The sequence below is a fragment of the Molossus molossus genome, unplaced genomic scaffold (assembly GCF_014108415.1).
Source record: "Molossus molossus isolate mMolMol1 unplaced genomic scaffold, mMolMol1.p scaffold_m16_p_27, whole genome shotgun sequence".
In the NCBI taxonomy this organism is placed as follows: Eukaryota; Metazoa; Chordata; class Mammalia; order Chiroptera; family Molossidae; genus Molossus; species Molossus molossus.
The window spans coordinates 2,169,443-2,197,185 of NW_023425363.1; the positions used below are offsets into that span (position 1 = coordinate 2,169,443).

Genomic DNA, 27,743 nt, shown 5'->3' on the forward strand with positions numbered 1-27,743 from the left:
CAGATGTTTCTCTTGAGCCCACAGAGACTTGGCTGCCTTCAGCACAAAATAAACCACATATCACAGAGACACATCTTGGGGGTGACTCATTCTGAACCCCCACACTGGGGCCACCCTCCCCCGAGCAGGAAAAGAGAACTGCCTTCAGAGAAAAAATAACACCAAGGAAAAATAAAAAACAGTGAGAAGTGGGCAGGGATGAGGGGAAGGGAGAACACTAATGACTGTTTTAAAATTCCTGAATCCAAACTTTCTAAAAATGTGACACAAAAATTTATGTCTTTTCTTTCTTTCTTTCTTTCTTTCTTTCTTTCTTTCTTTCTTTCTTTCTTTCTTTCTTTCTTTCTTTTGCTTAAGTTAGGTCATTTACAACAGAAGGAATTCTTACTACTACAGAATTCATTTTTGTCCTGATTAACTATAATTTTTAAGGCAATTTCTGTGTACCAGGCTGAGGGCACGTGGTCCACCTATATACTCTTAAACCCCATCACAACCCAACATGTAGATATTAGTTTGAGTTTACAGATGAGAAAACTGAGGATCTAGGAGGCAAGCAAGTTGCGCATCCATGCCTTCCCGGGGGGAGCATGGCAGGGGTCCCCTAAATCCACGTTTGCTGATGCTCAGGGTCTCATGTTCCCCCCATCAGGCTGCCCGAGAACCAGCCAAGAAAACCAGCCAACCTAACCCGAAGGGTCCTACTTGGAAATGTGGGCTGCTTGTTTTATCCGGGCAGAGTCTACATCCTTTAATGGAAGGGCTGATGGGAGAAAGCAGTGCGCAAATTCCAGTCTCAGAGCTTGTACTAAAGGTGTTGCTGAGGGCAGTCTACCGAATGGCTACCAAAGCCAGAGGTGTCCGGAATGCGGGCGGGCGCCCAACCTGCGCGCCTGGCTGGTGCCAGCGGGGTGGGAACTCCGGCACCGTCTCAGACCCTGACACGTCCCCACCCCACGCCCCTCACACGCCCAGGCTCAGAGCCGGGCACAGACCCGGCTTCCGAGGCTCGGAGGACTCAGTCCCCGCAACTCTTTCCATCTGTTTCCAGAGCTTTTCCAAACGTTGCCTTCCAAATCTAGGCGTGCGTGCGCCCTTGCAGAACCGCGGGCGTTCGCGCAGAGGTGCAAGGGTCGTGCCCTCCACCGCAGATTGGCTGGCGGCGCGCTCACCTGGCCCGGCTGCGGGCGGGGCGGGACGGCGGAGAGTCTCGGCCTCCGGAGCAGCCTCCGCACTCGCGGCCGCACTGCGCCCGGCACATGGAGACGCCCCAAGGCCCGGAGGCCGCCCCCGAGCGCCGCGGGCCGCGCTGCCTGGCGTGGTCCACCTTCCGAGAGGAATCGAGGGCACTCCTGCTCCTGGCGGGCCCCGCGGTGAGTCCCGGCCGGCTGGGAGCCCAGTGTGTGGCCTTGTCACCCTTTGTGACTGGTGAGGTGGGCGGGCGAACGAGCGGGCTCCGCCGGCGTGGTGCACAGGACCGGGCGGGCGCGCGCTCCCGGAGGCGCCCTGCGCGGGGCACAGCTGGCCGGCGCCAGCTTCGGGAGCTCTGGGGACCTGCTCGCTTTAAGGGACTCGGCCCGCCTTCTCTGGGTGCGTGTACCGGCGAAGTAAGCAAGTTACCCGAACTGCAAAACTCTCAGGAACTTGGGAAACTAGTAGCCCTGGAGCTGGTGGGTCTAAATGATCTAGCGGCAGGGTGGGGAAAGGTGAATTCTCTGTCTTGAATTAAGAGCTCCAAAATATTTGTTATCTGGAGTCAACCTCTGCGGGAGGGAGCAAGTGGCGTCCTGTCCCACACGCTCCCCCTACCCCCCAATTGTGCTAAAAAAAAGTTTGGGTTGAGTTTTTGATTTTTGTTTTTAATTGTTTATTACTAGGTTAGGGCTCTTTTGAGTTCTCTTTTTAAAAGTAATATGGGTTTTAAAAAATCACAAGACTCACGAAAAATGTAAACCCATCCATGTTCACCTGCCAATTTGGGTGGTTTTCAAGTTAACAGAGTAAGAGCTATTATTATACAAGAAACTTGTGTGATTTTAGGGGGCAAATAAGTCTTTGGACCTGGGTAGAAATTCTACAACTGCAAAGCCTATGGCAGCAAGTGTGCCCTCCTGCCATGGTGACTGTGCTGTCTGTGGGGTCTTGTGATACCCACGGTGGTATGCACAGTGGCAAGAACAATGCCAGGGGCAATGCCATGAAATGAAAATCTGTCCCCCAGGAGGAATTTTGTGAATCTCTTGCAGAAGGGAAAGACCGGGGGCCCAGTTCCCTGCTTGGAGTTCCGCTCTGCTCATTCTTCCATAGCACGAGGGAAATAACTGTGCTTGGGCTCAGCACTCCCTCGAAGACTTGTGAGAAAGGTCTCTGCAAGGCTGTTATTGTTCTAATTGTACAAAAAAGAAAAAGAAAAAGAAACGAGGCAGCTTTCTGGGACCCAGCCCCTCCCAGGACAGGTCCTTTGTCTCTGCTGACTCCTGCAGTAACCTAGTCCCCTTGATGGAGGGGACCTTCCTGGTCTCCAGGGATGAGCACCGGACTGACATGTTAAGCCTTTGTGTTTGTATGTATATGTGTATATGTATATGTGTATAACTGTGTTAAGTACAAATGTCATATATATGTCATGTAGAAAAATAGGAAACCAAGATAAACAACAGAAAAGCTCTGAAATGTCACCACTGAGAGATCATTTGGAAATTTTCCTTCCAGTCTTTCGTATGTTTGTATGTGACTGCTTTATCCATGGGGTCCTGTGTAGTCTCTTAGGAATCGATATGGAGCCCCTGCTGGTCTCTATCTCTGTGACGTTTTCTCTCTCCCCAGGGGCAGGGAGAAGGGCAGGAGGAGATGGTCCCCTCCTGTCCCATACTCTGATCTCCAAGGCTCCACCATCCATTAGCTAGGATGCCTGGTCTGGATTTCCTCTTCGATCTCTCTCCCATTCCCTGTCTCCTCTCACATTAACACTGACCCATGAGTGTCCAAGAAGATTGACATGAAGGTGTTAGCACTTACCACTCTCCCACTGAGCTTTAAATGACCCCGGAAAGAGAGAATAACGCGTAACAAAGGCGAATGGGAGGTGAACAGTGCACACCTGAAGAGATGCCGTGGGGTCTGCCTTTTTTTTTTTTTAACTCATCTTTATTATTGAATGTATTACAGATGTTCAGCCTGCTTTTCACTTATCAGACAGAAAGCTGTAGCAAAATGTGTGTTTGTGAGGGTGGTAGTAGAAATTACCTAGCCTCAGGCATTTCGACCATGCTTTCTCTTGGTCACTAACACCTCATTGCCAGGCTGAATTGTCAGAATTCTGGACAATAATCCCAAGGACGGAATGCCTGTTCCCCACCTGCTTGGGCTGTGCACAGGGGGTGGAGGGAACGAGGTAGAATCGGTAGAATCGCCGGGGCCCAGACTGAGGGAGCTGGTTTCCACCTGTGGGGAGAAAGGACTACCTGGGAGCCGGAGAACCGGCCAGGGCTGCAGGCAGAAGACCAGGAAGGCTCCGCTGGGTGCGGAGCATCTGCAGAGACTGGCTTGACGGCTGTCAGAGGACACAGAGCAGGCAGGCTAATGGTTTGACCTTTATCTGGAAGGCAGTCTGGCCACATCTGAGCCAGTTCAGGCTGTCGAGACAGCAGTCCTTGAGATCAGGGAACAGACCAGCATGCAGGTTGGCTAATTCCCTGGGCACAACAGCATGCCCTGGGATGGGACAGTTCCGAAGGGTCTGGTCCTTCACTACATTTTGCTTGGGCGTGTATGGGGAAGAGGGGGATACGCAAGACAGATCCCTCAGCCCCTCAGGCATCAGAATTGTTGTTTTGAGATAGGCATCAGCTTTGCGAACAAGGTCCCCAGGTGACCCATCTGTGTGGGAATCACAACCTGTGACCAGCACCTCATAAAAGGCTTGGAACCAGGATCGAGAACAGTACTGGTTAGCAACCATGAACTCCAGGGTCCTCCCGGGACTGATGCTCAGGAAGAGCCTCTGTGTTGGAATCTGAGCATTGTGTTTGTGGCCTTTCATGTAGGTGACTTAACCACAGTCATTCTGAGAAGTGCATCCTTACATTGGTGGCAGTGGGAACGGTACCAGGTGTTAGACAGCCAGAGTCTGGTAGGACCTGGGTTCAGCAGCCTCGGTACTTGAGTTTTGGCTAGAAAAGAATTCAGAGCCAAGACTCAAACTATAAGAGAACATTTATTTAGAAAACTCACAGAGGTAGAAGAAGTAATTTGTAGAAGAGATGGGCTAAGGGAATGCATGAGAGAGGCAAAGGAAGGACCCTTGGAGCTTAGAAGTGAGCAAGGTAAAGGTGACATGCCTGGACGAGGGGGAGGGCAGGCAGGGCCGTACTCCCAGGATGGGGAGTGCACTGGGTCTTCCCACCTAAAAGCTTTTAAGGGTGGGAGTCTTAGGGGAGATCCCAGTGTTACCGGAAAGGGGACCTGGCCCTTGGTGGGTCTACCTAGGGCCAGCCAGTAGTGTGTGGGTTCTTGACTTTGTGCAGGAAAAATTTCACAACACAGGTGAATCTTAGAGCTGGGGACAATGATACAGGAAGGGCTGGGAAATGAACCTAGACAGGGCTGCTTTGGCTCACTACGAGGTCAGAGAAAAGGGGCCTTGGGGACAGGTTCAGGGGGGTTGCATGGGATGAAGTGCCACTGCCCATTGCTGCCCTGGTTGCAAGCCTCCTGGAGTCTCTTAGCATTTAGGAGGTACGTGCCTGGGGGTGGGGCGGGGGGAAAGGTGCAGGCGTGCTCCTGGGTCCTTGGTCTAGAGGGTTTTGGTTTTTTCTTTCATCCTCACCAGAGGATATGTTTCTATTGATTTTAGAGAAACAGGAAGGGAGGTAGAGAGAGAGAGAAACATTGATGTTGGTTGCCTGTGGTACACTCTGACCTGGGATTGAACCTGCAATCTAGGTATGTACGCTGACCGGGAATTGAACTGGCAGCCTTCTGGTGTACTGAACGATGCTCCAACCAACTGAGCTACCTGGCCAGGGTGTCTTGAGTGTTTTAAAGGCTGAGAGTTTAAGGAAGGTCTTTGGGAAAGGATCTCAATAGAATAGTCATCAGCTTCATGCTGATGCACCAAAATGAGATTTATTCCCCGACTCCATCCGTTCGTGGGTGTGGTGGCCCTGAGTGGAGTTCCGCTGTCTGTCTCCCCGAGTGGGGGATTTAAGTTACTTACCCTCTGGCTGGGGAGGAGAGTGCAAACCATTTACTCTTGAGTGTCCTTGGTCAGGGAAGATAGGATTTTGCAGTTTGCTAAATGGCTGTAAACTGCTTAACTGGTTAACTCTCCGTCCCAGTTTCCCTATTCCACTTGTCCTGGCTTACTAGCCTTTCTCAGAAACACACAGAAGTGTGTGTGAGTGACTCCTTTCGGGGTACTCCATTGCTCACGACATAGGATGTCACTAGATGATATGAATTTTTCAGCTCTAATGTAATCTTATGGGACCACCAGTGTATATTAGGTTCATCGTTGACCACGTTGACTGAAAAATAATATTGACTGGGTGTTTCATGGCCAAAAAGGATTTATTTGAGGAAAAAGAAGGTTGTGATAGAGCCAGGAAGGGGCCAGGAGCCTGAATGAGCTGATCAGAGGTGGCGCCCCCAGCAGCCGAGAGTGACTGAGGTCCCTGAGGCTCCAGGTCTCTGTTTTCTGTTCAGGAGTGCAGGAGCTACGGCCTCGGAGGGCGTCCGCAGGGTGGAGCCAAGGGTCGCCTTGGGGGAGATCCAGGGCCGAGGCCCTGCTTCAGGCTGTAGGTCTGCCCCTCCTACACGCACTCCTGGGCTCAGCCCTGGGGATTTACTTTCCGAGTTGTTTCCCGCTCGGCCTGCCTCCTGTGAGAAGCTGGGTGCTGAGGGGGCCTCACCATCTGCCTCCGCCGTCAGCCAGGCTGCGAGGGGCTCAGTCCCCGGGCCCACTGAGTCAGCCGAAGCCCTCCCCATGCCTGTAACTTCTGCCACATTGCTAGGGGTGTGCTTGTTACCTCCACAAGAGCCAGTGCCCTAAAGTCTAACCCATGCACCAGTTTGAAGAAGCCTTGAAATCTGGGTTCAATCTCCCTCCCTGCCCAAACTCTCTGTATACAAACACACTTGGGCACTATCTATGAAAACTTGAAATATGAATACTTTTGACAACAGTTAGACATCTAAGAATTACTCTTAACGGATATCTTCCCCCAGGTCTACAAAGAAATATGTGTAAGTGGGAAGTTCATTACTGTGGACACTCTGTGGATTTACTTAATAAATGAGGGTGCATTCGTGCAATGAGGAAAACCTGGCCGCGTGTCAGCCTCGCGCACACGCCCCGCCGTGCCCAAGGCGGGAGAAGTGTACGTGGAGGGCAAAGCAAGATAACGGAGGGCCAGCTGCAACCACAGCGCTTTGCTGTCAGCATCGCGTTCCTCCTGGAGGGCTCTCACGGGGACATGAGCACGGGGACCCGTCAGCCCTAGCACCCACGTTCATTGAAAGTCTCAATCATAATCTTTTTTTTTAAGTCTTGCTTTTATTTATTTATTTATTTATTTTATTTTATTTTTATTTAGTTTTTATTCTCACCCGAGGACATTTTTGCATTTATCTTCAGATAGAGCAGAGGGAGAGGGGGGGAAGGAGAGAGAGAAACATTGATGTGAGAGGGACACATCGAGTGGTCGCCACCCACACAACCCCAATTAGGGCCGGGGACAAACTGCAACCGAGGTACATGCCCTTGGCGGGAACTGAACCCAGGTCTCTCCGGACTGCAGGCAGATGCTCTAACCACTGAGCAAAACCGGCCAGGGCTCAATCATAATCTTTATCAACCAAAATGTGATTATGCAGCACATGACTATTCCCACGCTTGGACTGGGCACTCACCCTAAGGCACTGCCTGTTCTCCATCCAGTGGTGACTGTGTTCCGTGCAATAGGATTTGTAATATCAAATTCTGGGAAACTACCCAGAGGCCTGACCAAAGAGGAGACTGAGTGTGTTTCCATGTGAGGCCACGAAAACGTTTACGTGTGGACCGCAGGGTAGAAATACCATGTTCGGTGGAAAAGGGAAGGCAGATGCCCGGGCACAGCTGGCTGCCATAGCTCATGTGCAAAGGCTTCAAGGACAGCTACCTGAGAGGATGTGGCATGACAGAGTTTACCAAGAGAAAAAAAAGGACCCCAAGACCTTTAAAGTTATGTAAATTCAGAAAAAGACAGCAAGCACCTCGGGAGGAAGCCACAGAGAGTATCTGTGAGGGTGGTTGACACAGCCCATCTCCTGGTACAGGCCCACAGGAGTCCACTGGCCCAAGCTTTGGTTTGATAGAGTTGGGCTTTTCATACCAACCTTTTTGGATTTTTTTTTTTTTTTTTTCCAGATAGAGTGGGAGGGAGAGAGGAAGAGAGAAAGAAACATTGATGTGAGAGAGACACATCGAGTGGTTGCTACCCGCATGACCCCAACCGGGGCTGGAGGCAAACTGCAACTGAGGTATGTGTTCTTAGTGGGAACTGAACCCGGGACTCTCTGGTCCGCAGGCCGACGGTCTAACCACTGAGCCAAACCGGCTAAGGCCATACCAACCATTTTTATCTACATCCTTGCCACTCAGCTTTTTAGTGACCTGTCTTCTGTCTCATTTTGGCTTATGTTTGCAACACATTCCAAAAGCATCCCTTCTGCTAAGTAGCAGGAGGCCTGGTTGGAGATGAAAGTCACAGTTGGTTTCTGCAGAAGTGAGAGGGGTACGTGGGCCACAGTCTGGGAGATGACGCAGAAAGGGTATGCTCTCCCACGCCCATGTAGTTAGGAGCAGGTCTTTCATGTTTGAGGATCTAAGTCCATCAGCAGAGTTGAAAACTTTCCCCCCACATGTAGATTCAGGGAAAGAAAGAAAACTGTCATCTGAAACACCAAGGGCAGGGACCAGATTAGGTCTCAACATCACAAATTTAGACTGCAAGATGGCAGCGTACGTAAATGCAGTATCGTGTCCTCCCACAACCACATCAAAGTTACAACTAGACTACAGAACAACCATCATTCAAAACCACCTGAAATCGAGCAGAATGGAAGTCTTACAACTACGAAATTAAAGAAGCAACTGCATCGAGACTGGTAGGAGGGGCGGAGGCGGACGGGCTGGTCCCACACCCACGTGTGTGGCGTATAAAAATCAGGAGGACACCTCGGCTGGGAAGGTCCTCCCTGAGGACTGAGGGGTCCCCATCCCACACCAGGCTCCCTGCTCAGGGTTCCTGTGCCAGGAAGAGAGTCCCCAGAATTCTGGCTGGAAAAACCAGTGGGAACTGAGGCTCAGGGAGGCTGAGGCGGCTGGAGCCCCAGGCAGCTTTTCTTAAAGGGCCCGCGCATGGACTTATCAGACTCTCTCCCTCTAGGCTTGGAGGGGAGGCAGATCGAGGGGCACCAAAGACATACAGGGAAGAACTGAACTGTTTGGCATTGGAACAAGAGCTGGAGAGGGGGCTTTCTCCAGGAGAGATGTGCTGTCAGAGGCCTTTGATCCTTTGGTGAGCCCTTCCCTAGGGTGGCAGAGAGCCACCATATCTGGGACTCCAGCAACCTGGCTCACACTGGTTGCCTCGCCCTGGTGATTTCCTGAGGCCCTGCCCCACCCAACATTCAGGCCCACCCAAGCTGTTGCCAGTTGCTTAACCATAGGATTGGCCTGTCTTGGATCTTGCTTCAGGTTTTCCTAAATTCTTTCAAACAAGCAGCATCTGGTCTCAGATAGCCCCATACTTCTTGTTATGTAATACATAGAAACAAACACAGGGAGGAAGCCAAAATGAGGAGACAAAGAAACAGGTCCCAAATGAAAGAACAGAACAAAACCCCAGGAAAAGAACTAAGCAAAATGGAGATAAGCAACCTCACAGATGCTGAGTTCAAAATACTGCTTATAAGGATGCTCAAAGAACTTAGTGAGAACCTCAGTGAACTTAGTGAGGGCCTCAAGAGCATTAAAAAGGACCAGTCAGAACTGAAGGATGCACAGTCAGAAATGAAGGAGGCACTAACTGAAATAAATAATTTACGCAGATTCAATAATAGAGTATGTAAAGCCAAGAAGAAAACCATCAATTTGGAATATAAGGAAGCAAAAAACACCCAATCAGAACAGCAAAAAGAAAAAAGAATCCAAAAAAAATGAGGATAGTGTAAGGAGCCTCTGGGACAACTTCAAGCGTGCCAACATTCGCATCTTGGGGGTGCCAGAAGGAGAAGAGAGAGAACAAGAAATCGAAAACCTATTTGAAACAATAATGACAGAAAACTTTCCTAACTTGGTGAAGAAAACAGACATACAAGTCCAGGAAGCACAGAGAGTCCCAAATAAGGTGAACCCCAAGAGGCCCGCACCAAGACACATCATCATCAAAATGCAAAAGATTCAAGACAAAGAGAGAGTCTTAAAAGCAGCAAGAGAAAAGCAGTTAATTACCTACAAGGGAGTTTCCATAAGACTGTCAGCTGATTTTTCAAAAGAAACTTTGCAGGCCAGAAGGGAGTGGCAAGAAATATTCAGAGTGATGAAAAGCAAGAACCTACAACCAAGATTACTCTATCCTACAAAGCTGTCACTTAGAATCAATGGCCATATAAAGAGTTTCCTAGACAAGAAAAAGTTAAAGGAGTTCATCACCACCAAACCGTTATTATATGAAATGTTGAAGGGACTTTTTGAAGAAAAAGATAAAATCTATGAACAAACAAAATGGCAATGAATACATATCTATTGGCAAGGGAATCTACAAACAAAATGAACAGGCAGAACAGAAACATCCTCATAGATACAGAGAACATTTTGTTGGTTGCCAGATGGGAGGGGCGTTGGGGGAATGGGTGAAAAAGGTGAAGGGATTAAGAAGTACAAATTGGTTGCTAGACTGACAAACCTCAAAGGTAAGGGGGTTGGGAGGTGGGAAGAAATAAACCAAAGAACTTATATGCATAACCAATGTGGTGTAAGGTGTCAGCGAGATAACCAGAGACGCACAGCCGAATTGTAAAGGAGCACTTCATTACACCGGCGGGCTGGGGGGGCTCTCCCCAAATCCCAGCCACCTGCCTTCTTTGTTGCTGGCTTTTAAAGGCACAAACTACAGGGAAAAAACAAAACTGCATTCTCTTGGCACCGCTTTTGGCACCGTTAGGGGGGCTAATACAGAAAACGGGGAGAGAGGAGCTTGTTAGAGGTCAGGGCAACCATTAATCTCTTTTTTCTCATGGTTCCTCTGAGTTTCCCGAGGCCATCATTAACCCCTTATCTTTATAGTTTTCTTTGGCTTTCTCAAAGCACTTATGTTTACAAAAAAGAGTCTGCCAGGGTGTGTACGTGTAGTAACTGAGGGTCAGAATGGAGTTATTACAATGGACACAGACAACAGTGTGGGAAAAGGCAGGAGGGGGGCGGGAGTGGGGAGGAGGGGGTTAATGGGGGAAAAATGAGGAACATTTGTAATGCATTCCACAATAAAGATAAAAAAAGAAATTTGGACCAGCTGCAGTGTTGGCTGTGTGGGCTGATGGAGATGAGGGTTAGAAGCTGCCATCGGGAACACGAGAAAGACAGAGTCGTGTCTGAGCTCAGAACTGGGAGTCTGTTTCCCCTGTGTGAGCGGCCGCCTTGCTGCATGCAGCAGGGATTCTGTTCTCGTTCCCCGGGGTGGGCGTCAGGTGGACCCTCCTCTTGGACCATGAGCTTCCCGGGAGAGAGCGGCTTTCCCAAGACGTACTGGACTTACTGGGTCTGACAAGGGGATTTAGAGGTGAGGGAAGGTGGGAGGTGGTTTTAAATTGACTGAAGGAGATCAGTGTACAAACCTGCAGCGAAAGCATTACTGAGCAATTCCTAGTGGTTCCCGAAATTGTGAGGAAGAACAGCTCAGTGTTCCAGAAGCTGAATTTGCTTTCATATCTGAGGCTTCACAGAGTGCAAGAACTAATGGCCCTCTGCAGACTGGTAACATTACACCCCAAGATCCCAGATCTCGCCGGTCTTCTGGTTGGATGGTCTTATTTCGGCCTCAGCTGCTCCTGTCGGTGGAATTTCTTGCTGGCTCTTGGAGGCTGTATTCTCTTTGTTACTCTCTGTGACTCTGGGATAGCAGGAAGTCTAGCTCAGAAGGCAGCCTCTGAGAATTTCAAGAAAAATATACATAGGATCTACAGCCTGAGACTCTAAAGTGAAAAATACATTTAAAGTGCTAGGAAGTTTTCAAAAATGTTTTTCTGATAGCATTTACAAAGGAACTTGTAAATGTTTTCCAAGAAGCCCACCAGAAGTCACACTTATCAGTGAAAGTTGGCAGTGCTTCCTAAAAGCCCTGCTTCTGTACTTCTAACTGGAGTTGATTCAGCGGGAGGGGGAGGAGCAGCACCCCAGGAACCGCACCCCTCTCCTTCTGTGATGGTTGGCATTCATGTATAACTTTTGTTTTCTGTCTCTTCCCAGTTCTTAGCCCAGTTGATGGTGTTTCTGATAAGTTTCATAAGCTCCGTGTTCTGTGGCCACCTGGGAAAGATGGAACTGGATGCTGTCACACTTGCGATTGCAGTATGTATGGGACTGTTCTGACATGTTGGCGTTATGTATGAAACCCATCTGTATTCTCTCTTGCTACTACTAGGAATTACATAATTTAGCATCTTAAAACAATGCAGATGGCCCTCGCCTGTTTGGCTCAGCGGTTGGAGCGTTGGCCTGCAGACCAGAGTCCCGGGTTCGGTTCCCGCTAGGGACACGTACCAAAAAACAAAAAGCAAAAGAAAACAAAAACAATGCAAATGTACTATCTCACATTACTGGAAGTCAGAAGTCTAAAACAGGTTTCACTGAGCTAACTAAACTCAAGGTGTTGGCAGGGCTGCAGCTTTAATTCTCCTTTGCCCTGTAACTTCACATGTTCGTGCATCCTGGAGGTTAAGACAGGGACCTCTGTGAAGGACCTTTATTTTGTCTGCCACATTAGCTAATTTGTAATCCATGGAGATTCTTGGTCCCACATTTGGGAGAAGGGAGTTGGAAAAGGGGGTTGAACTCTGACTTCAGAAGAGACTGTGGACGGACAGGGCCTAGATGGAGGGGCACGAGGGGGCACGAAGGCACGGGAACGTGAGTGTGCACGTGGCAGGGCTTTCTTCTGAGCATGGGAGGGAGCTGGAGCAATGCTTCTGAGTTGGCGATCACTCAGTCGCAGCCCAACATGCGGGAGTGAGTGGAGGAAAGTGGCAGAGCTGAGGGGTCATGAGGATGTAAGTGTTTGAAGGCTCTCACACCCTCTACTCCAGGAATCATGAATAAACTGGAGGACGAGAAGGACTAGTTGACACCATAAAGAGAAGTTTATAGGCCTACTGCCAACGGTTGTGTTGCATTTTTACAAATGAAAGGCAAAACCCTCCATCAACAAAAAGATTATGATTTTATTTATTGCAATAGTCGCTTTATTACAATATTCTGGAATCAAGCCTGCAATATCTCTGAGGTATACCTGTCTTAAAGAAAATAAAGGACTGGCTGGTGTGGCTCAGTTGGTAAGAGCATTGTCCCAAACACCAGAAGGAAATAAAGGAGAGTGATGCCAGAGGAATGGTGAGGTGAGGGGTCCCCTTGGTCTCTCCCCTTGAAATTTCAACAATTTGAACAGCTGTAACTCAGCAAAGGATTCGCTGCTCAACGTACAGGCAGAACAAAGATCTGATCATTGAAGCATCTAAATATGAGCAATGAGGGAGGTATGAAGGGAGGAGGAGTCAGATGAGTCACAGAGGAAGCCTTGCAGCCAGGAGCTCACAGCAGGGCTCAGCTCGGAGAGGGGAGGAATCTGGTTGTGGCTGGCATTTCCTTCAGCGGGGCGGGGGTGGGGGTGGGGGTGGGGAGCAGAGACTCAGTGGCACTCCTGCAGAAGTGGACAGTTGGAGCTGCAGCTGAGCCCAGAGACCGGGGCAAGGACACAGTACTGGGGTGCTGCTGCAGTTGTCTGTCAGATGGAATTGTAGACAGAGACACAAGGCACTGGTAGACTCCCAGAACTCATCTCCCTTCACCCTTGGTGTCGGGGTTGTGGAGCATATTCTCTGCAAACCCAAAAAAAGGTACTACAAAATCACTATTTCCCCTGAGCAAAGGGTGTATTCTGTGCCTGGCTCTCAGGTGGGGTACAGGGGGTACCTCATGCAGGTCCAAGGTTGCCAGTACTGGAAGGGCAAAACAAAGAAGGTGGCGGGGTTCCCCCAGCTAGACCCATCCCCACACATTGTAGCTACACTGACAGCAGCCAGAACCACTGTGGTGGGGGTGGGGTGGGGTGGGGTGGGGTGGGGTCAGCATTCCAATTTAACAGAGCTAAAAAACTTGTGATTCAGTGCCACCTACTAAAAGATAATTGAAAGATGTCTTTGTAGTCATCTGTTAGAAAAATACCACTCATACATAGATGCCTAGACAGAGAAGAAATCTATCAAATACCATGAATAATCAATGTAGCTAGGCAGCTCAGAAAGAAAATGGACCATCTCTAGAAAACAAACTTAAACACATGGAAATATGTGATATAAATGACAGAGAAGTCAAGCTTGCAGTTCTGAAAATACTCAATGAGATGCAAAAAAATATATATAGACAGGCAATTTAATGCACTCAGAAAACAAATTAACAAACAAAATTAATACTTTACCAAAGGGATGAAAACTTTATAAAAGAACCAAGCAGAAATTCTGGAGATGAAGAACTCAATAAAAGAGTTCAAGAATGAACCAATGATCATAGGAAATAGAGCAGACCAGATGGAGGAAAGAATTACTGAGGTCAAAGATAAAGTATAGAAATAAGGCAGTGGGAAGAAGAGAGACTTGAGCATTAAAAAAAATAAAATAAAGGACTCTATGAGAACTATCTGACTCCATGAGAAAAAACAATCTAAGAATTATAGGCATACCAGAAGAAGAAAAGAGGGAGAAAGGAACAGAGTCTATTCAAACAAATAGTGAATGAGAACTTTCCAAACTTACGGAAAGAGCTATATCCTTGAATCCAAGAAGCAAACAGAATACCTAATTAAGCTCAATGCAAAGAGACCTCCCCCAAGGCACATTGTATTAAAACTGTCAAAAGTTAATGACAAAGAATTCCCAAGGCAGCCAGGGAAAAGAAGAAAGTAACCTATAAAGGAAAGCACATTTGGTTATCCTCAGACTTCTCAGCAGAAACTGTACAAGCCAGAGAGAATGGAACTGAATGTTCAAACTACTGAAAGAGAGAAATTACCAGCCAAGAATACCATGTATCCAGGAAAGTTATCCTTTACATATGAAGGAGAAATAAAGACTTTTCTAGAAATACATAAGCTGAAGGAATTTATCACCAGAAGACATCCATTGCAGAAAATATTCAAGGGGGTTTTCCTACCTGAAACAAAGAATAAAAGCTCACAAAACTATCAGTAAGATCACTAACAAACTTAAAGCATAAACAGGGATAATTTGTAATAGCAGAAACATAAAAGGGGAGGGAAAAGGTCTGGATGTGCAAAGGAGGATGGAGATCAGATGCATTCAAAAGGAAAGGACTACTGTATATATGAAACTTCTTTTTTCATAAACCTAATGATAACCACACATAGCTTTAAAAAAAGAGGACACAGAGGAAAGATGTATGAAATACCACCAAACAAAAAGAATTGACAGAAACAAAGGAAAAGAACCAATGGAGGCACAGAGCTGCCAGAAAAGAGAAGATAAATGGCTATAGGAAAGTCTTAAGCATCAATAATTACCCTAAATGTAAATGGACTGTATTCACCAATCAAAGACACAGAGTAGCAGAGTGGATCAAAAACAAAACCCAACCTTATGCTGCCTTCAGGAGAGACATCTAAGCTGCAAAGATAAAGTTAGACTCAAAGTGAAAGGGTGGAAAATGATTCTCCAAGCAAATTACCTCTGCAGAAAGCAGGTGTAGCCGTACGTATATCCGACAAAATAGATATCAAGATAACAAAGGTAACGAGACAAAGATGGATATTTTATAATAATAAAGGGAACACTGCATCAAGAAGACATAACGCCCAATCAGGGAGCACCAAAATATATAAAGCAACTACTAACAGAACTAAAGGGAAAAACAGACCAAAGCAATCACAGTTGGGGACCTTAATACCCCATTGACAGCTCTAGATAGATCATCCAAACAAAATCAATGAAGAAATATCTGCCTTAAATGAGACATTAGACCAAATGGACGTAATTGCCATTTATAGAGCCTTTCATCCCAGAACATCAGATTATACATTCTTCTTCAGTGTACATGGAACATTCTCAAGAATAGACCATATGTTGGGTCACAAAACTAGCCTCAACAAACTCAAGAAGATTGAAATTGTACCAAGCATATTCTCTGACCACGGAAATCAACTGCATAAAGGAAGTCAAGGAACCCGCAAATCTGTGTAGATTAAACAACATACTGCTAAAAATGGCTGAGTCAAAGAAGAAATGAAAGGTGAGATCAAAAGACATATAGAGATAAATGAACATGACAATATGACATATCAAAGCTTCTGGGATGCAGTGAAAGCAGTAATAAGGGGTAAGTTTATATCACTGCAGGCCTATCTCAAGAAACAAGAGAAATACCAAGTAAACAATCTAACATTACATCTTAAAGAACTAAAAAAAAAAAAAGAACAAAAGCAACACAAAGTCAGCAGAAGAAAGGAAATAATAAATATTACAGCACAATTGAATGAAACAACAAAAAGACTATACAAAAAATTAATACAACAAAGAGCTGGTTCTTTGTTGATTAATAAAATTGACACACTCCTGGCTGGACTCACTAAGGAAAAAAGGGAAAAGACTCATATAAATAAAATCAGAAATGAATAAGAAGTTACCACAGATATACAAAGGATCATACTAGAATGCTATGAAAGACTATATGCTGCCAAATTCAGCAACGTAGAAGAAATGGATAAGATCCTAGAAATATATAACTTTCCTAGACTGAATCATTAAGAACTGGAAAATCTAAATAGACTGATAAACAGTGAGGAAATTGAAACAGCTATCCAAAACCTCTCAAAAAATGCCCTGGCCGGTTTGGCTCAGCGGTTAGAGCGTTGGCCTGCGGTCCAGAGAGACCCGGGTTCGGTTCCCGCTAAGGGCACATACCTCGGTTGCAGTTTGTCCCCGGCCCTGGTTGGTCGTGTGGGTGGCAACCACTCGATGTGTCCCTTTCACGTTGATGTTTCTCTCTCTCTCTCTCCCTCCCGCTCTATCTGAACCAAAAAATGGAAAAATGTCCTCAGGTGAGGATAAAAAAAAAAAAAATCAAAACCTCTCAAAAAAAAAAAGTTCAGTCCTGGCTGGTTTGGCTCAGCGATTAGAGCGTTGGCCTGCAGTCCGGAGAGACCTGGGTTCAGTTCCTGCTAAGGGCACGTACCTCGGTTGCAGTTTGTCCCCAACCATGTGTCCCTTTCACGTTGATGTTTTTCTCTCTCTCTCTCTCCCCCTCCACTCTATCTGAACAAAAAATGTCCTCGGGTAAGGATAAAAAAAAAAGAAAATGGAAAAAAATATTTTTTTTGTAATTACAACTAAAATAATAAAATACCTAGGAATAAACAAAGAATGTGAACGACCTGCATACTGAAAACTACAAAGCATTATTAAAAGAGGTGGAAAAAGACACAATGAACTAAAAAGGTATTTTGTGTTCAAGGATTGGAAGAATCAACGTAGTTAAAATGGTCATATTACCCAAAGCAATATACAGATTTAATGCATTCCCCATTAAAATCCCCATGTCATTTTTAAAAAATGTTTTTATTGATTTTTTAGAGCGAGAGGAAAGGAGAAAGAGATAGCAACATTGATGTGAGGGAAATACATCAGTTGTCACCAGTCGAGCCCACAACCTGGGCATGTGCCCTGACCAGGAATCAAACCGGGATCTCTCAGTCTATGGGACAACACTGTATCCACCTAGCCACACTGTCCAGGCCCCATGTCATTTTTTAAACAAATAGAACAAAAAAATCAGATTTATTGGAAACCACAAACGTCTCCTAGTAGTCAAAGCAATCCTGAGAAAAAAGACCCAGGAAAGGGACTGCTGGGTCATATGGTAATTCTATTTATCATGAAACTCAACACCAAACAAAGATGGAGTTACCATGTTAGCTGACTTAAAATTATTCTACAGAGCCCTGGCCGGTTTGGCTCAGCAGTTAGAACGTTGGCCCACTGACCAATGAGTCGCGGGTTTGATTTTGGTCAGGGGCATGTACCTCAGTTGCGGTTCGTCCCTGGCTCTGGTTGGGGTTGTGCAGGAAGCAGCCACTCAATGTGTCCCTTTCATGTTAATGTTTATCTCTCTCTCTTCCTCTCTTTCTCTCCCACTCTATCTGAACAAAAATTGAAGCGTGTCCTCCGGTAAGGATTTAAAAAATTATTCCACCAAAGGGTTATATTTATCATGAAACTCAACACCAAACAAACAGTCCAGTTAAAAACTGGGCAGAGTACCTGAACAGACACCTCTCCCAAGAAGATATACAAATGGCCAACAGATATATGAAAAGATGTTTAACTTCACTAGCTCTTAGGGAAATGCAGATCAAAACTACAATGAGATACCACCTTACACTTGGTAGAATGGCTATTATCAATAAGACAAGTCATAACAAATATTGGCCAGGATGTGGAGAAAAGGGAACCTTCATTCACTGCTGGTGGGAATGTAGAATGGTACAGCCAACTATGGAAAACTGCTAATTGCTCAAAAAAATTAAGAATTTAATTTTTAAGTGGTCTCTTTTTTGGGTATGTACCTGAAAAACTCAAAAACATGTATTCACAAGGATATATGCACCCCTATGTTCATTGCAGCATTATTAACGGTGGCCAAGACATGGAGACAACCAAAGTGCCCTTCAATAGAGGACTGGATACAGAAGATGTGGGATAAATGTATTATAGAATACTACTCAGCCATAAAAAAGAATGAAATACTGCCATTTGCGACAACATGGATGGACTTTGAGAATATTATTCTAAGCAAAATGAGTCAGTCAGGAGAAGCTAAGAACCATATGACTTCACTCATATGTGGGATATAAAACTGAAACTCATAGACACAGATAACAGCATGGTAGTTACCAGAGGGAAGGGGGTGGGGAGGCAGTAGAGGTTAAAGGGGGCCACATATATGGTGACAAAGATGGTTTGACTTTGGGTAGTGGAAACACAATGCAATATACAGATCATGTGTCATAGAATTGTATACTTGAAACCTATATGATCTTATTGACCAATGTCACCCCAATACATTTAATTTTTTAAAAAGAAACTATGACCTACACTCCCATCCCCGTGACTTGTCTGTCTCACTGACCGTTCTAATCTAGAAATTAAGCTGGAAGATGAAATCCTGTATCCTAATATCTAAAGCGAAAATCAAAAAGAACTCCAAATCCTCTGTGTCTTAGATGCAAATCTCCCCAAACCAGAGACCTATGTCATTGACCTCTGCCAAGGGTTCACTGGTTAGGTATGGCCATAGGGCCCTGCCAGCTTGCTTGGTTTGGCCAGAAGCTATTTCTAGAAAAATGGATTCAGTGGCTTTCAGCAAGTGTGTCCCTGTGCCTGGCCTCCCAGACTCCCCTTTGCCCTGCCCTGACACGACACACATTCCCCTCTCCTGCCTGCTCCCTCCAGGCATGTGAGTTGTTCCCTGTGAACTGTACAAGACTACTCTGAACTAGTCCCCAGGTATAAACAGACGATTTTGCTTTCAGAAGGCAACATGAACAACGCTGTGCTTGATTTTCCTTTAACAAGCCATGCTTGATTTTTAATGTTTGGAAATGTGGGGAAGACTGAAATGCTGGCCTCCAGTAGATTCTCTTTGGTCAAGGAAGTACAAGAAAGCTGGTGCTTTTAGGCTGGGCTCGGTGTGGACCGTGGTCCCAGGCATCTCCCTGCAGACTCTGGTGGAGGTGGCAGGTTCCAGACAAGAAGAGCATCAGATGTTCTGCTGTGCCACTCCCTGATTTTGGGGTTGCTGCCCTGGGCTCCCCAAAGCCCCAGGAGCCCCAGGGCTTTGGTGCTGACCTGGTCAAGACAAGTACATCTGGAAAGCCGCTGGCACTAGACTTGACTTCAGAGACTTGCTTCCGTGCTCCCAGAGCCTTCAGGATACTGGAACAAGCCATGCTTGGTCTTGAGCAAGTAGACTGACCCAAGACTGCCACTGTGCCATGTTGCTTTCTCCTCAGGGAGGATTTGTGTTCCTCTGAAATTAGGGAGCAAAACACTTAAGATTTAAAAGAGAAAAGCTGAGTAATAACCTCTGGCCTAGATTTTTCTTCCTTCTCTAAACCTGTGCATGTCCTCTAATGAAACCAGCCCAGCGGGTCTGCACCGGGGCTCAGGGCCCATCAGAGTTGGTTAAGTTGACAGTGAGGGTTGGCGGAGGCACCCTGCATGCTCCTACCAGCGCAGACAGAGAATTTGCCTTCCTGTCTTCCTGTAACTGAGTGGCCTCTCCTTTGTGTTTATTTCCAGGTTATCAATGTTACTGGTATCTCGGTGGGATTTGGCTTATCTTCTGCTTGTGACACCCTCATGTCTCAGGTAAATGGAAGCCCCAGGTCACTCTCACAGTGACCCTGGCTGTCTCTCTTGGGTGTATCTGGAAGAGCCCCACCAGCAGGAAGTCATGGGCACAGAGGGACAAAATCTTACACCCTGCAGCACTGTGTCAACCACCCATTCCAGTTCTCCTTCCCGCTTCCTTTGGACTGTGGCGAGAGTCTCTCTCGGGCTTGTGGAAGTAGTGCTTATCTGCATGACTCCCTGACACTATATTTTGACCAAATGGGACATTTTATAAAAGTCCTTTCTTCACTTTCCACATCATTGAGTTTGGTGTAGTCCCTGATCCTCATACTTCAGTGTCCATCAGAATCACCTGGCGGCTTGTTAAAACACCCAAGGGCATGCTGGTAAATGCTGAAAAACCAGGTCGTGGGTGGAGGAGTGTTCATAAAATTTCCCTGGACCAAGAGCCCAAAGAGAGGCTGGCAACTCCATCATTTCATCTGGAGTTTATTACAGAACTTACAAAGGAGGTGTGTCTTGGCTGGTTGGCAAGACCTCATGGATGTCCTGTGTGCCATGTGGCAGGCACTAAGTGTAATACAAGACAGGGCAGTATGGATGGGGCACTGCAGTGCGACCCACCCCAGAAAAGGGGGAAATGCTGTCCAGGCTTGCCCCAGGGCAGGGCGGAACCAGCACACACCAGCATGCTGTGATGCACAGGGGGCGCTCACTCAGACTGTCTGTTTTGTCCCAGACCTAGCTGGCAGGTCTGGCAGCTGTCACATCACGGAATGGTCTCTCCTCCACATTCCACCCCTCATGAGCAGCTCTTACAAGAGGTGCCTTGAGTGATCAGTAAGGGGCTTCATTAGTAGGAAGGTAGTTGGGTACCTTAGGGACATAGACACAGTCCACAGCAACAATATAAACATGTTCAAGAACAAGAAAAAATTAAAAGAAGGAATCCAAGTACTAGTAATGATGTTTTCCATCATGCCTCTCAGGATCCGAGCTAGTGTGTTAGGTCACCTAGACCTGGGGTGTTTACATGAGCCTTCGTGTGTGAGCAAAGAAGAACTACGTATTAGCAATTCGTCTGGTATCAAAAACAACATTCAGCCCTGGCCAGTTTGGCTCAGCAGTTCGAGCATCGGCCCATGGACCAGAGTCATGGATTCCATTACAGTCAAGGGCATGTACCTTGGTTGTGGTTCGGTCCCGGCCCTGGTCAGGGTCAAGCGGGAGGCAACCAGTTGATGTGTCTCTTTCATGTTGATGTTTCTCTCCCTCTCTCTCCATCCCTCCCTTGCTCCCTCCCACCCTCCCACTCTATCTGAAGATAAGTAGAAAAATATCCTCGGGTGAGGATTAAAAAACAACAAAAACAAAAAAAACACAACATTCAGTTGGGGTGCCCATCTCCCCCATAACTATTGGATGCCACAGGAACAACAGAAGTCTAAGGTCAGAAAGACAAATATTTAGTAGGGACTTGAATTGGGAGGTCATCTTCTATGAGCACGACACTTGTAGCCTGATCATTGGTGTTAATGTAGCCATGGCCTTGGGACCTGGCCAGGCTGTGTGACCTCTACATGTTGGCCAGGGGAGGTGCTCTCTGGCATGAGGAGGTAAACAGGGGGAAGAATATGCCAGACTGGGACCCGTACCATCTCCCTTCTTTCAGTGGTGTGTGTACCAGTCCATATATAGTGCGTCTCCGTGGGTCCCAACTGTCTTAGGATGACAGGGTCCACAGGAGACGGAGAAGTTTCTCTCCATCCAGGGACGTGAAGTAATTGACCCATCCCAGCAGAATGCCCCATTGCAGATTCCAGTAAATGGTCCCTGTTCCGGGGACATAGGTCTTGGTGCCCTTATGATCGTGGCCCACTGCTCCATGGCCAGTGTGAGCACCATTGCTGCGTCCCATGCCCACACCTCTGCCATGTAGGAGTATATGTGGTGACAGGCCCCTACACTTTGGTCATTTAGCTGTATTAATAATGCCTGGGGCCCTGGCCAGATAGTTTAGTCGGTTAAGGTGTCATCCCAATATGCCAAGGCCGCGGTTTGATTCCCAGTCAGGGCACGTACAACAATCACCCAATGGGGGTGGGGAGGGGGAAAGAATCACCCAATAAATGCGTAAGTGAGTGGAACAACAGATCAATCTTTTTCTCTCTCTCTAAAAAAAAAATAATATCCAAAAAAACATAATGTCTCAATGCCTGGGAAAGCACCTTTGTCTACCCAGCCAAGGTAGGTTTTCCAGCTAATGATTTTATCTGTTACTGAAGGACGTCATTTTTCTGTTTTATCTGCCCAGCTGCCTGTGGGTTATGGGGGAGGTGGACCCTCCATTCAGTATTGTATTCTTCCCATTCTTGTATGCACATCATGTCCTTTGAAATGTGACCCTCCCACACATAGTACTTAGATTTTTTAGTCCATTTATGAGAACAGCCTGATTCAACTGCCAACCCGTGGAAGGCATGAGTTCAACCAGAGGCAGGGTGGACACACACCAAGACACATTTGGAGCCTTACTCAAGGAGAGAGGGTCTGTGTAGTCCACCTGCTGGTCCCTTACTGGTTGGGGGCTTCAGTGAATAGATAGGCTTGAACCCTTAGCTTCAGCTCCAGCATCTCCTGCTTAGCATGTGTCACTCTACTTGGGCACTAGGGTGTTCACTTTTTCAATGTGCCCAATTTGCTGTGTCCACTGATGGGTCCGTTGCTAAGGCACATGTTTTTGCCAAGGCATCTGCTTCCTGATTACCTGGAAGTGTTCCTACACAGCTCTGCTCACTGTTGTCACCCGCCCCTGCCTCCCATGGTCAAAACCAGAGGCAGTCCTTTTAGAACAGCCCAACTGTAAGTACCGGGGTCCCTGGCCAAGGTTCTCGTGTGATTACCAGACAAGCCACTTTTAACTCAGCCCGTTGGCTGCATCATCTGTGCCTGTTTCCATCCAAATAGTATCAGTGGTTGGCTGAATGGTGACAGCAGCTGGGTAGACGGATTGCCCTGGCTAGAGCCACCAGCTCCGGCCAGAAGCTCCCTTTTCTGCAGGTCGTAGAGGCTGACACCTGTGTGAGCAGGAGCATTGGAGATATATATAGTCAGCAGGGCGCACTGGTGACTGAGTGCGCTGCAGACAGGACTTAGAGCGCTCCTCTGTTGTCAAGAGACATGCCATTGAGTCAGGCTGGGCAGTGGAACATGTTGATCCTCTCCTTGATGGGAAGGTAAGTTCTTATGGTGGTGTAATGTGTCAGCGAGATAACCAGAGACACACACCGAATTGCAAGGAGCACTTTATTCACTGGCGGGCTGAGGGGGGCATAGTTTTCCCAAATCGATAGCCCTGAGCTTTCTTTGTTCTTTGCTTATATAGACACAAAGTACATTCAAGAAAAACCTACATTCTTCTTGGCTCCACTTAATTGGTGCCAGGGCTGATACAGACTGCTCCAGAGGCAGGGGGGATCTGCTGCAGGGGACGAGGGAGAGGAGCTTGTTACAGAGGTCAGGGCAGCCATTAATCTCTGTCTTTTTATGGTCCCTCCAAGTTTCCCAAAGCCACCATTAACCCCTTATCTTTATGGTTCCTCTGGGTGTCAGTCCCAGGGTTTTTAGAAAACTGCTAGGGTGTTTCCGGGCAGGAATAACTGATCAGAATGGAGTTTAATTTTTAAAATAGCCCAGGTCAATGGCAGTTGGCTTTCCATTAGGGTGTAGCTGATCTCTGTCCCCTTCCACAGTTGGGACCAAAATCCAAGGGACACTCTTTTTGCCAGTTTTGTTATTTTGCCCAGCTCATGCCTTCCAGGGCTCCTGGAACATATAATTCAAATGGCAGCCTCGCCCGTGAGAGTCCACGAGCGAATCTGTTGGAGCAGCACTCGCTTTCGCAAAGACAGCCTGTTGTTGGGTCCTCAGTCCCACATTTGCCCTTTGTTTTTAAATGCTCACCCGAGGATATTTTTCCAGGGTGATCTTCAGATAGAGTGTGAGGGAGAGAGAGAGAAACATTGACGTGAGAGAGATACATTAATTGGTTGCCTCCTGCACAACCCTGACCAGGGCTGGGGACCAAACCACAACCTAGGTACATGCCCTTGACCAGAATCGAACCCAAGACTCTTTGGTCCTCGGGTCAACGCTCTAACCGCTGAGCCAAACCGGCCAGGGCTGTATCTGTCCTTTCTTACCCAGGCAATATAATGGGCAAAGGCATTGCACTAAATGGTATGAAAGTTCACCAACACCCCAGAATTCCCCTAAAAGACTGTACCTCTGTTATGGTTTTTGGTATTGGATAGGCTTGTACTTTGTCCCTGACAGCCTTGGGGACCAAGCAGGTCTTGCCCAACTAGATGATTCAGTTCCCCAAAGCTCGATTGTGGTGCCCAGACCTGAAATTTTCTGTGGCTTCACTGTTGGTGGTGGTGGTCCAGTAAGCCTGTGAGGCTTTCTGCACAGAGGCTAATCTTCACGGGATACGTTTTGTCATCCATAGAATGAGCCTGTTTCCCAGAGGTTGGAGGGAGGACTGATGAAACCAAGTGGTGTTCGGGTTTGTGGTCTCATGAAATCAAAGAATGAGTTTACAGAGTGAGTGATAGGAAAGTTTATTTGAAAGACAGACAGACAGACGACAGCAGGGAGGGGACCCATGTCGACAGCAGGGAGGGGACCCACGTCGGCTGCCCAAGGGGCTCATCTAGGGGTAGATGAATACCTCTAGTCTCTGATTGGTCCTTTCAAGGAATTCTGCCTTAGCCACATTCATAATTAAAGCTTGTGTTTTCCACCTGACTGGGTTTAACCCTAGGTCATCCATTTACGGGGCCTTAGTGGCTGCCCTTTTTATGATAATTTCAGTTTCACTCAGGGTCTTAGTGAGGAGGAGGGGACATGCCCTTGGAGAAGCACTATGCTTGCTCTTGGTTTCTCCCCCAAATTCAATCATTTCGCAGTCCTGTTGCCTTGCTCCCAGCAGAATCACCAACACTATATTTAAAAAAAAATAAAATTCCTTGGAATTATAAAATCATTGTTTCCCCCTTGGCCTGAAACCAGCCTTTCTGGTTTTTTGGTTTTTTTTTTGCTTGTTTTGTTTTGTTTCTGTTTTTGTTATGTAACTGACCTGTGCTCCTTCCTGGAGCTTCTGATTTGCATTTCTATAAATGGGGGCTGGGAGTTTCTGGCCTTGAAGGCAAAAATTTGCCAAGTTGATTTTAGATTTGGAGATCTGTAGAGTCCCAGTAAACCCCAGGTATGCTGCGTACTGGTTGCCTGCCTGTGTGCCGAGCTCCAAGTATCTCAAACTTCCGGCGTGTCTCGGCCTTCCTTCCGCAGGGCCCGTCCTCACTGCCTCCTGCCTCCTGGGTGACAGGTCCCACCACCCTCCCATGGCATGCGGTGGCCTTGTGTGCAAGGAACATTTGGAAGGCAGACCCCAAGTGGGAAACATTAAAAAATTTTATTTTTCTTTATTAATTTGAGAGAGAGAGGAAGGGAGAGGGGGAGAGAGAAAAACGTCGATGAGAGAGAACATCGATTGGCCGCCTCCTGCATGCCCCCCACTGGGGATCGGGCCCACAACCTGGGCATGTGCCCTGACCGGGAATCGAACCAGCGACCTCTGGGTGCATGGGTCAACGCTCATCTACTGAGCCACACCAGCCAGGCCGGAAACATTTTTTAACAGTTTTTCGTGTCACTGTGAGGGCAGTGGCAGGGGAAAGCTTCAGCCCATCCGGAAGGTACACATACGACAAGAACATCGATAACCCATACGACTGGCAGGTGAGTGAAGCCAGCTGAAAAGTATTAGTGACGCCTGAAGGAAAGCAAGTAGTGAGTCCGTGGCATTGCCAGCGAGCCACGAAGAACCAAACGTCCATCTGCAATTCCCGTGGCCCCAGCCAATCCTCTAACTCACAGCCATTGTTTACCCACCTGAATGTCTCGGAGTCGAGAACTGAGTGTTGCCATGTTTACAAGGACTTGGCCGAGGTCAGGCAGTGAGGGGTTGTTCTTGTAGAAACAGGATGGGCCTCACCCCCGTGTGCCACGTGACACTCAGGTCGGGCCCCTCAGGTTGATGACAGACATCTTCTGCCAGGATAGCTCAGGTGTCCAGGAATTTCACAGACGTTCTGGAACACTTACATACAAATACGATACAAAGAAGGTTCAGTGTTATTTCTTATTTGCCGGTGTTACCTATGTAATTTCAGCATACCAGGTAAGCCTCATTTAATATTTTTCTTTTATAAGGAGAGAAAACAAATCTTTTTAGATATTCCAGGGGCCCTCGAGAGTACTTCACAGCCATTTCAAGAAAGAGACGGGAATTTTGCATCAGATTACTCTTGATATTAAAATCCATGTACTTGATTAATTCAGTTTGACCACCCAAAATTTCTGTTCTCAAGATTACTTTTTACAAACCTATAACTCTCTCTTTTTATATTTGGGTTTTGCCCCATTTTTCCTTCTTCTATTCTGAAACAACCAGCCTCACTTTAGGACAAAATTACTCTCCTTCCTCTCAAAAATATTTTTTCAGACCTTTCCCTTTAACTGAAAGCACATGTTCTTTTCCTTTCATCTTATTAGAGTTCTTAAACCCTAAGTTCGAGGACATATCTGTTCTACACAAGCCAACAAGCGTAAATGAGCTTTTATTCACTAAAGATTCATCTTATCCCATGTGAACTAGAAAGGCATTTGGATTACTTTCTGCGTTTCTGAAAATTTTAGACTAGCCAATCCTTATAAGAGCTTGTTTGTTTTTAAGCCAATTAAACACAGTTCATTTACAAGTCATCAATACCACGCAGAGGTAGGAAATACCACACCTCTACAGCACATGTGTAGACACACGTGAACATACGAACAATGCAGGGAAGACCATGTGGCCTCCATGACAGTGGGAACTACAGACACCTTTTCTCCCCTCCCACCTCTATCATCCAGCCCCAGTGCTCAGAACTGTAGACAGTATTCTATTATCTCTTTCTAGTTACAGATCATCCTCTAATTTTCTTTCCTTTTTTTTTTTTATCAACAACACCCATCAGAGAGGTACATTTATTACAATTAATCAGTCTACATGGACACATCATTATCACCCAAAGTCCATAGTTTATATTAGGGTTCGAATACTCTTAGTGTTGTACATTTTACAAGTTTAGACAAATCTGTAATGACATGTGTCTACCCTTATAATATCATAGAGAATAATATTTTTTAAATCTTAATTTTAGTTTTATTTTTTTAATTAACTAATTTATTTTTGTTACAGATGTTTCTCTTTTTCCCCCCACTGATTCCCCCCTCCCCAACACTCCCCGCACTGTCCCCAGCTTTGTTGTCCATGTCCATTGTTCATGCACACATGCATATAAGTTCTGAGGTTTATCTCTCCCCCACCAACCCCTCTACTGGGGATTGTCAGTCTGTACCTCACTTCCACGTCTCTGGTACTACGCCATTCCTCAGACTGTTATGTTCATTATATTCCACAAATAAGTGAGATCATATGATACTTGTCTTTCTCTGTTTGGCTTGTTTCACTTAGGATAATACTTTCCAGGTCCCTCCATGTCGTCTCAAAGGATAAGAGATCTTTCTTTCTTACAGCTGCATACTGGGAGGGTCTTGATTACATCTTCAATTTCTTCTGTTGTTATTGGTCTATTCAAGTTTTCTATCTTTTCCCAGCTCAGTTTTAGGAGACTATGTGTTTCTAGAAATTTGTCCATTTCCCTTAGATTGTCTAATTTGTTGCCATATAATTGATCATAATATTTGTTCACAATCCTTTGTATTTCTATGGTGTCATTCATTATTTTTCCTCTTTTATTTCTGATTTTGTGTATTCGGGTTCTCTCTCTTTGTTTCTTGGTGAGTCTAGCTAAGGGTCCATCAATCTTGTTTATCTTTTCACAGAACCAGCTCTTTGTTTCATTGATCCTTTGAATTGTTTTTTTTTTTTTGGCCTCCATGTAATTTATTTCTGCCCTGATCTTTACTATTTCCTTTCTTCTACTTGCTCTGGG

At 46.5% G+C, this 27,743-nt stretch overlaps 1 protein-coding gene across 1 annotated transcript in view; it reads left to right on the forward strand.

Annotated features, from left to right (window-relative positions):
* The first annotated feature begins 866 nt into the window (after positions 1–866).
* The window catches only part of SLC47A1 (solute carrier family 47 member 1), a 53,752-nt gene continuing 26,875 nt past the window's right edge, over positions 867–27,743 (forward strand). The window contains exons 1-4 of the mRNA XM_036278318.1: positions 867–911; positions 1,152–1,373; positions 11,513–11,614; positions 19,627–19,695. Of these exons, the coding sequence (XP_036134211.1) occupies positions 867–911; positions 1,152–1,373; positions 11,513–11,614; positions 19,627–19,695 (438 nt within the window). The remainder of the gene's footprint in view (positions 912–1,151; positions 1,374–11,512; positions 11,615–19,626; positions 19,696–27,743) is intronic.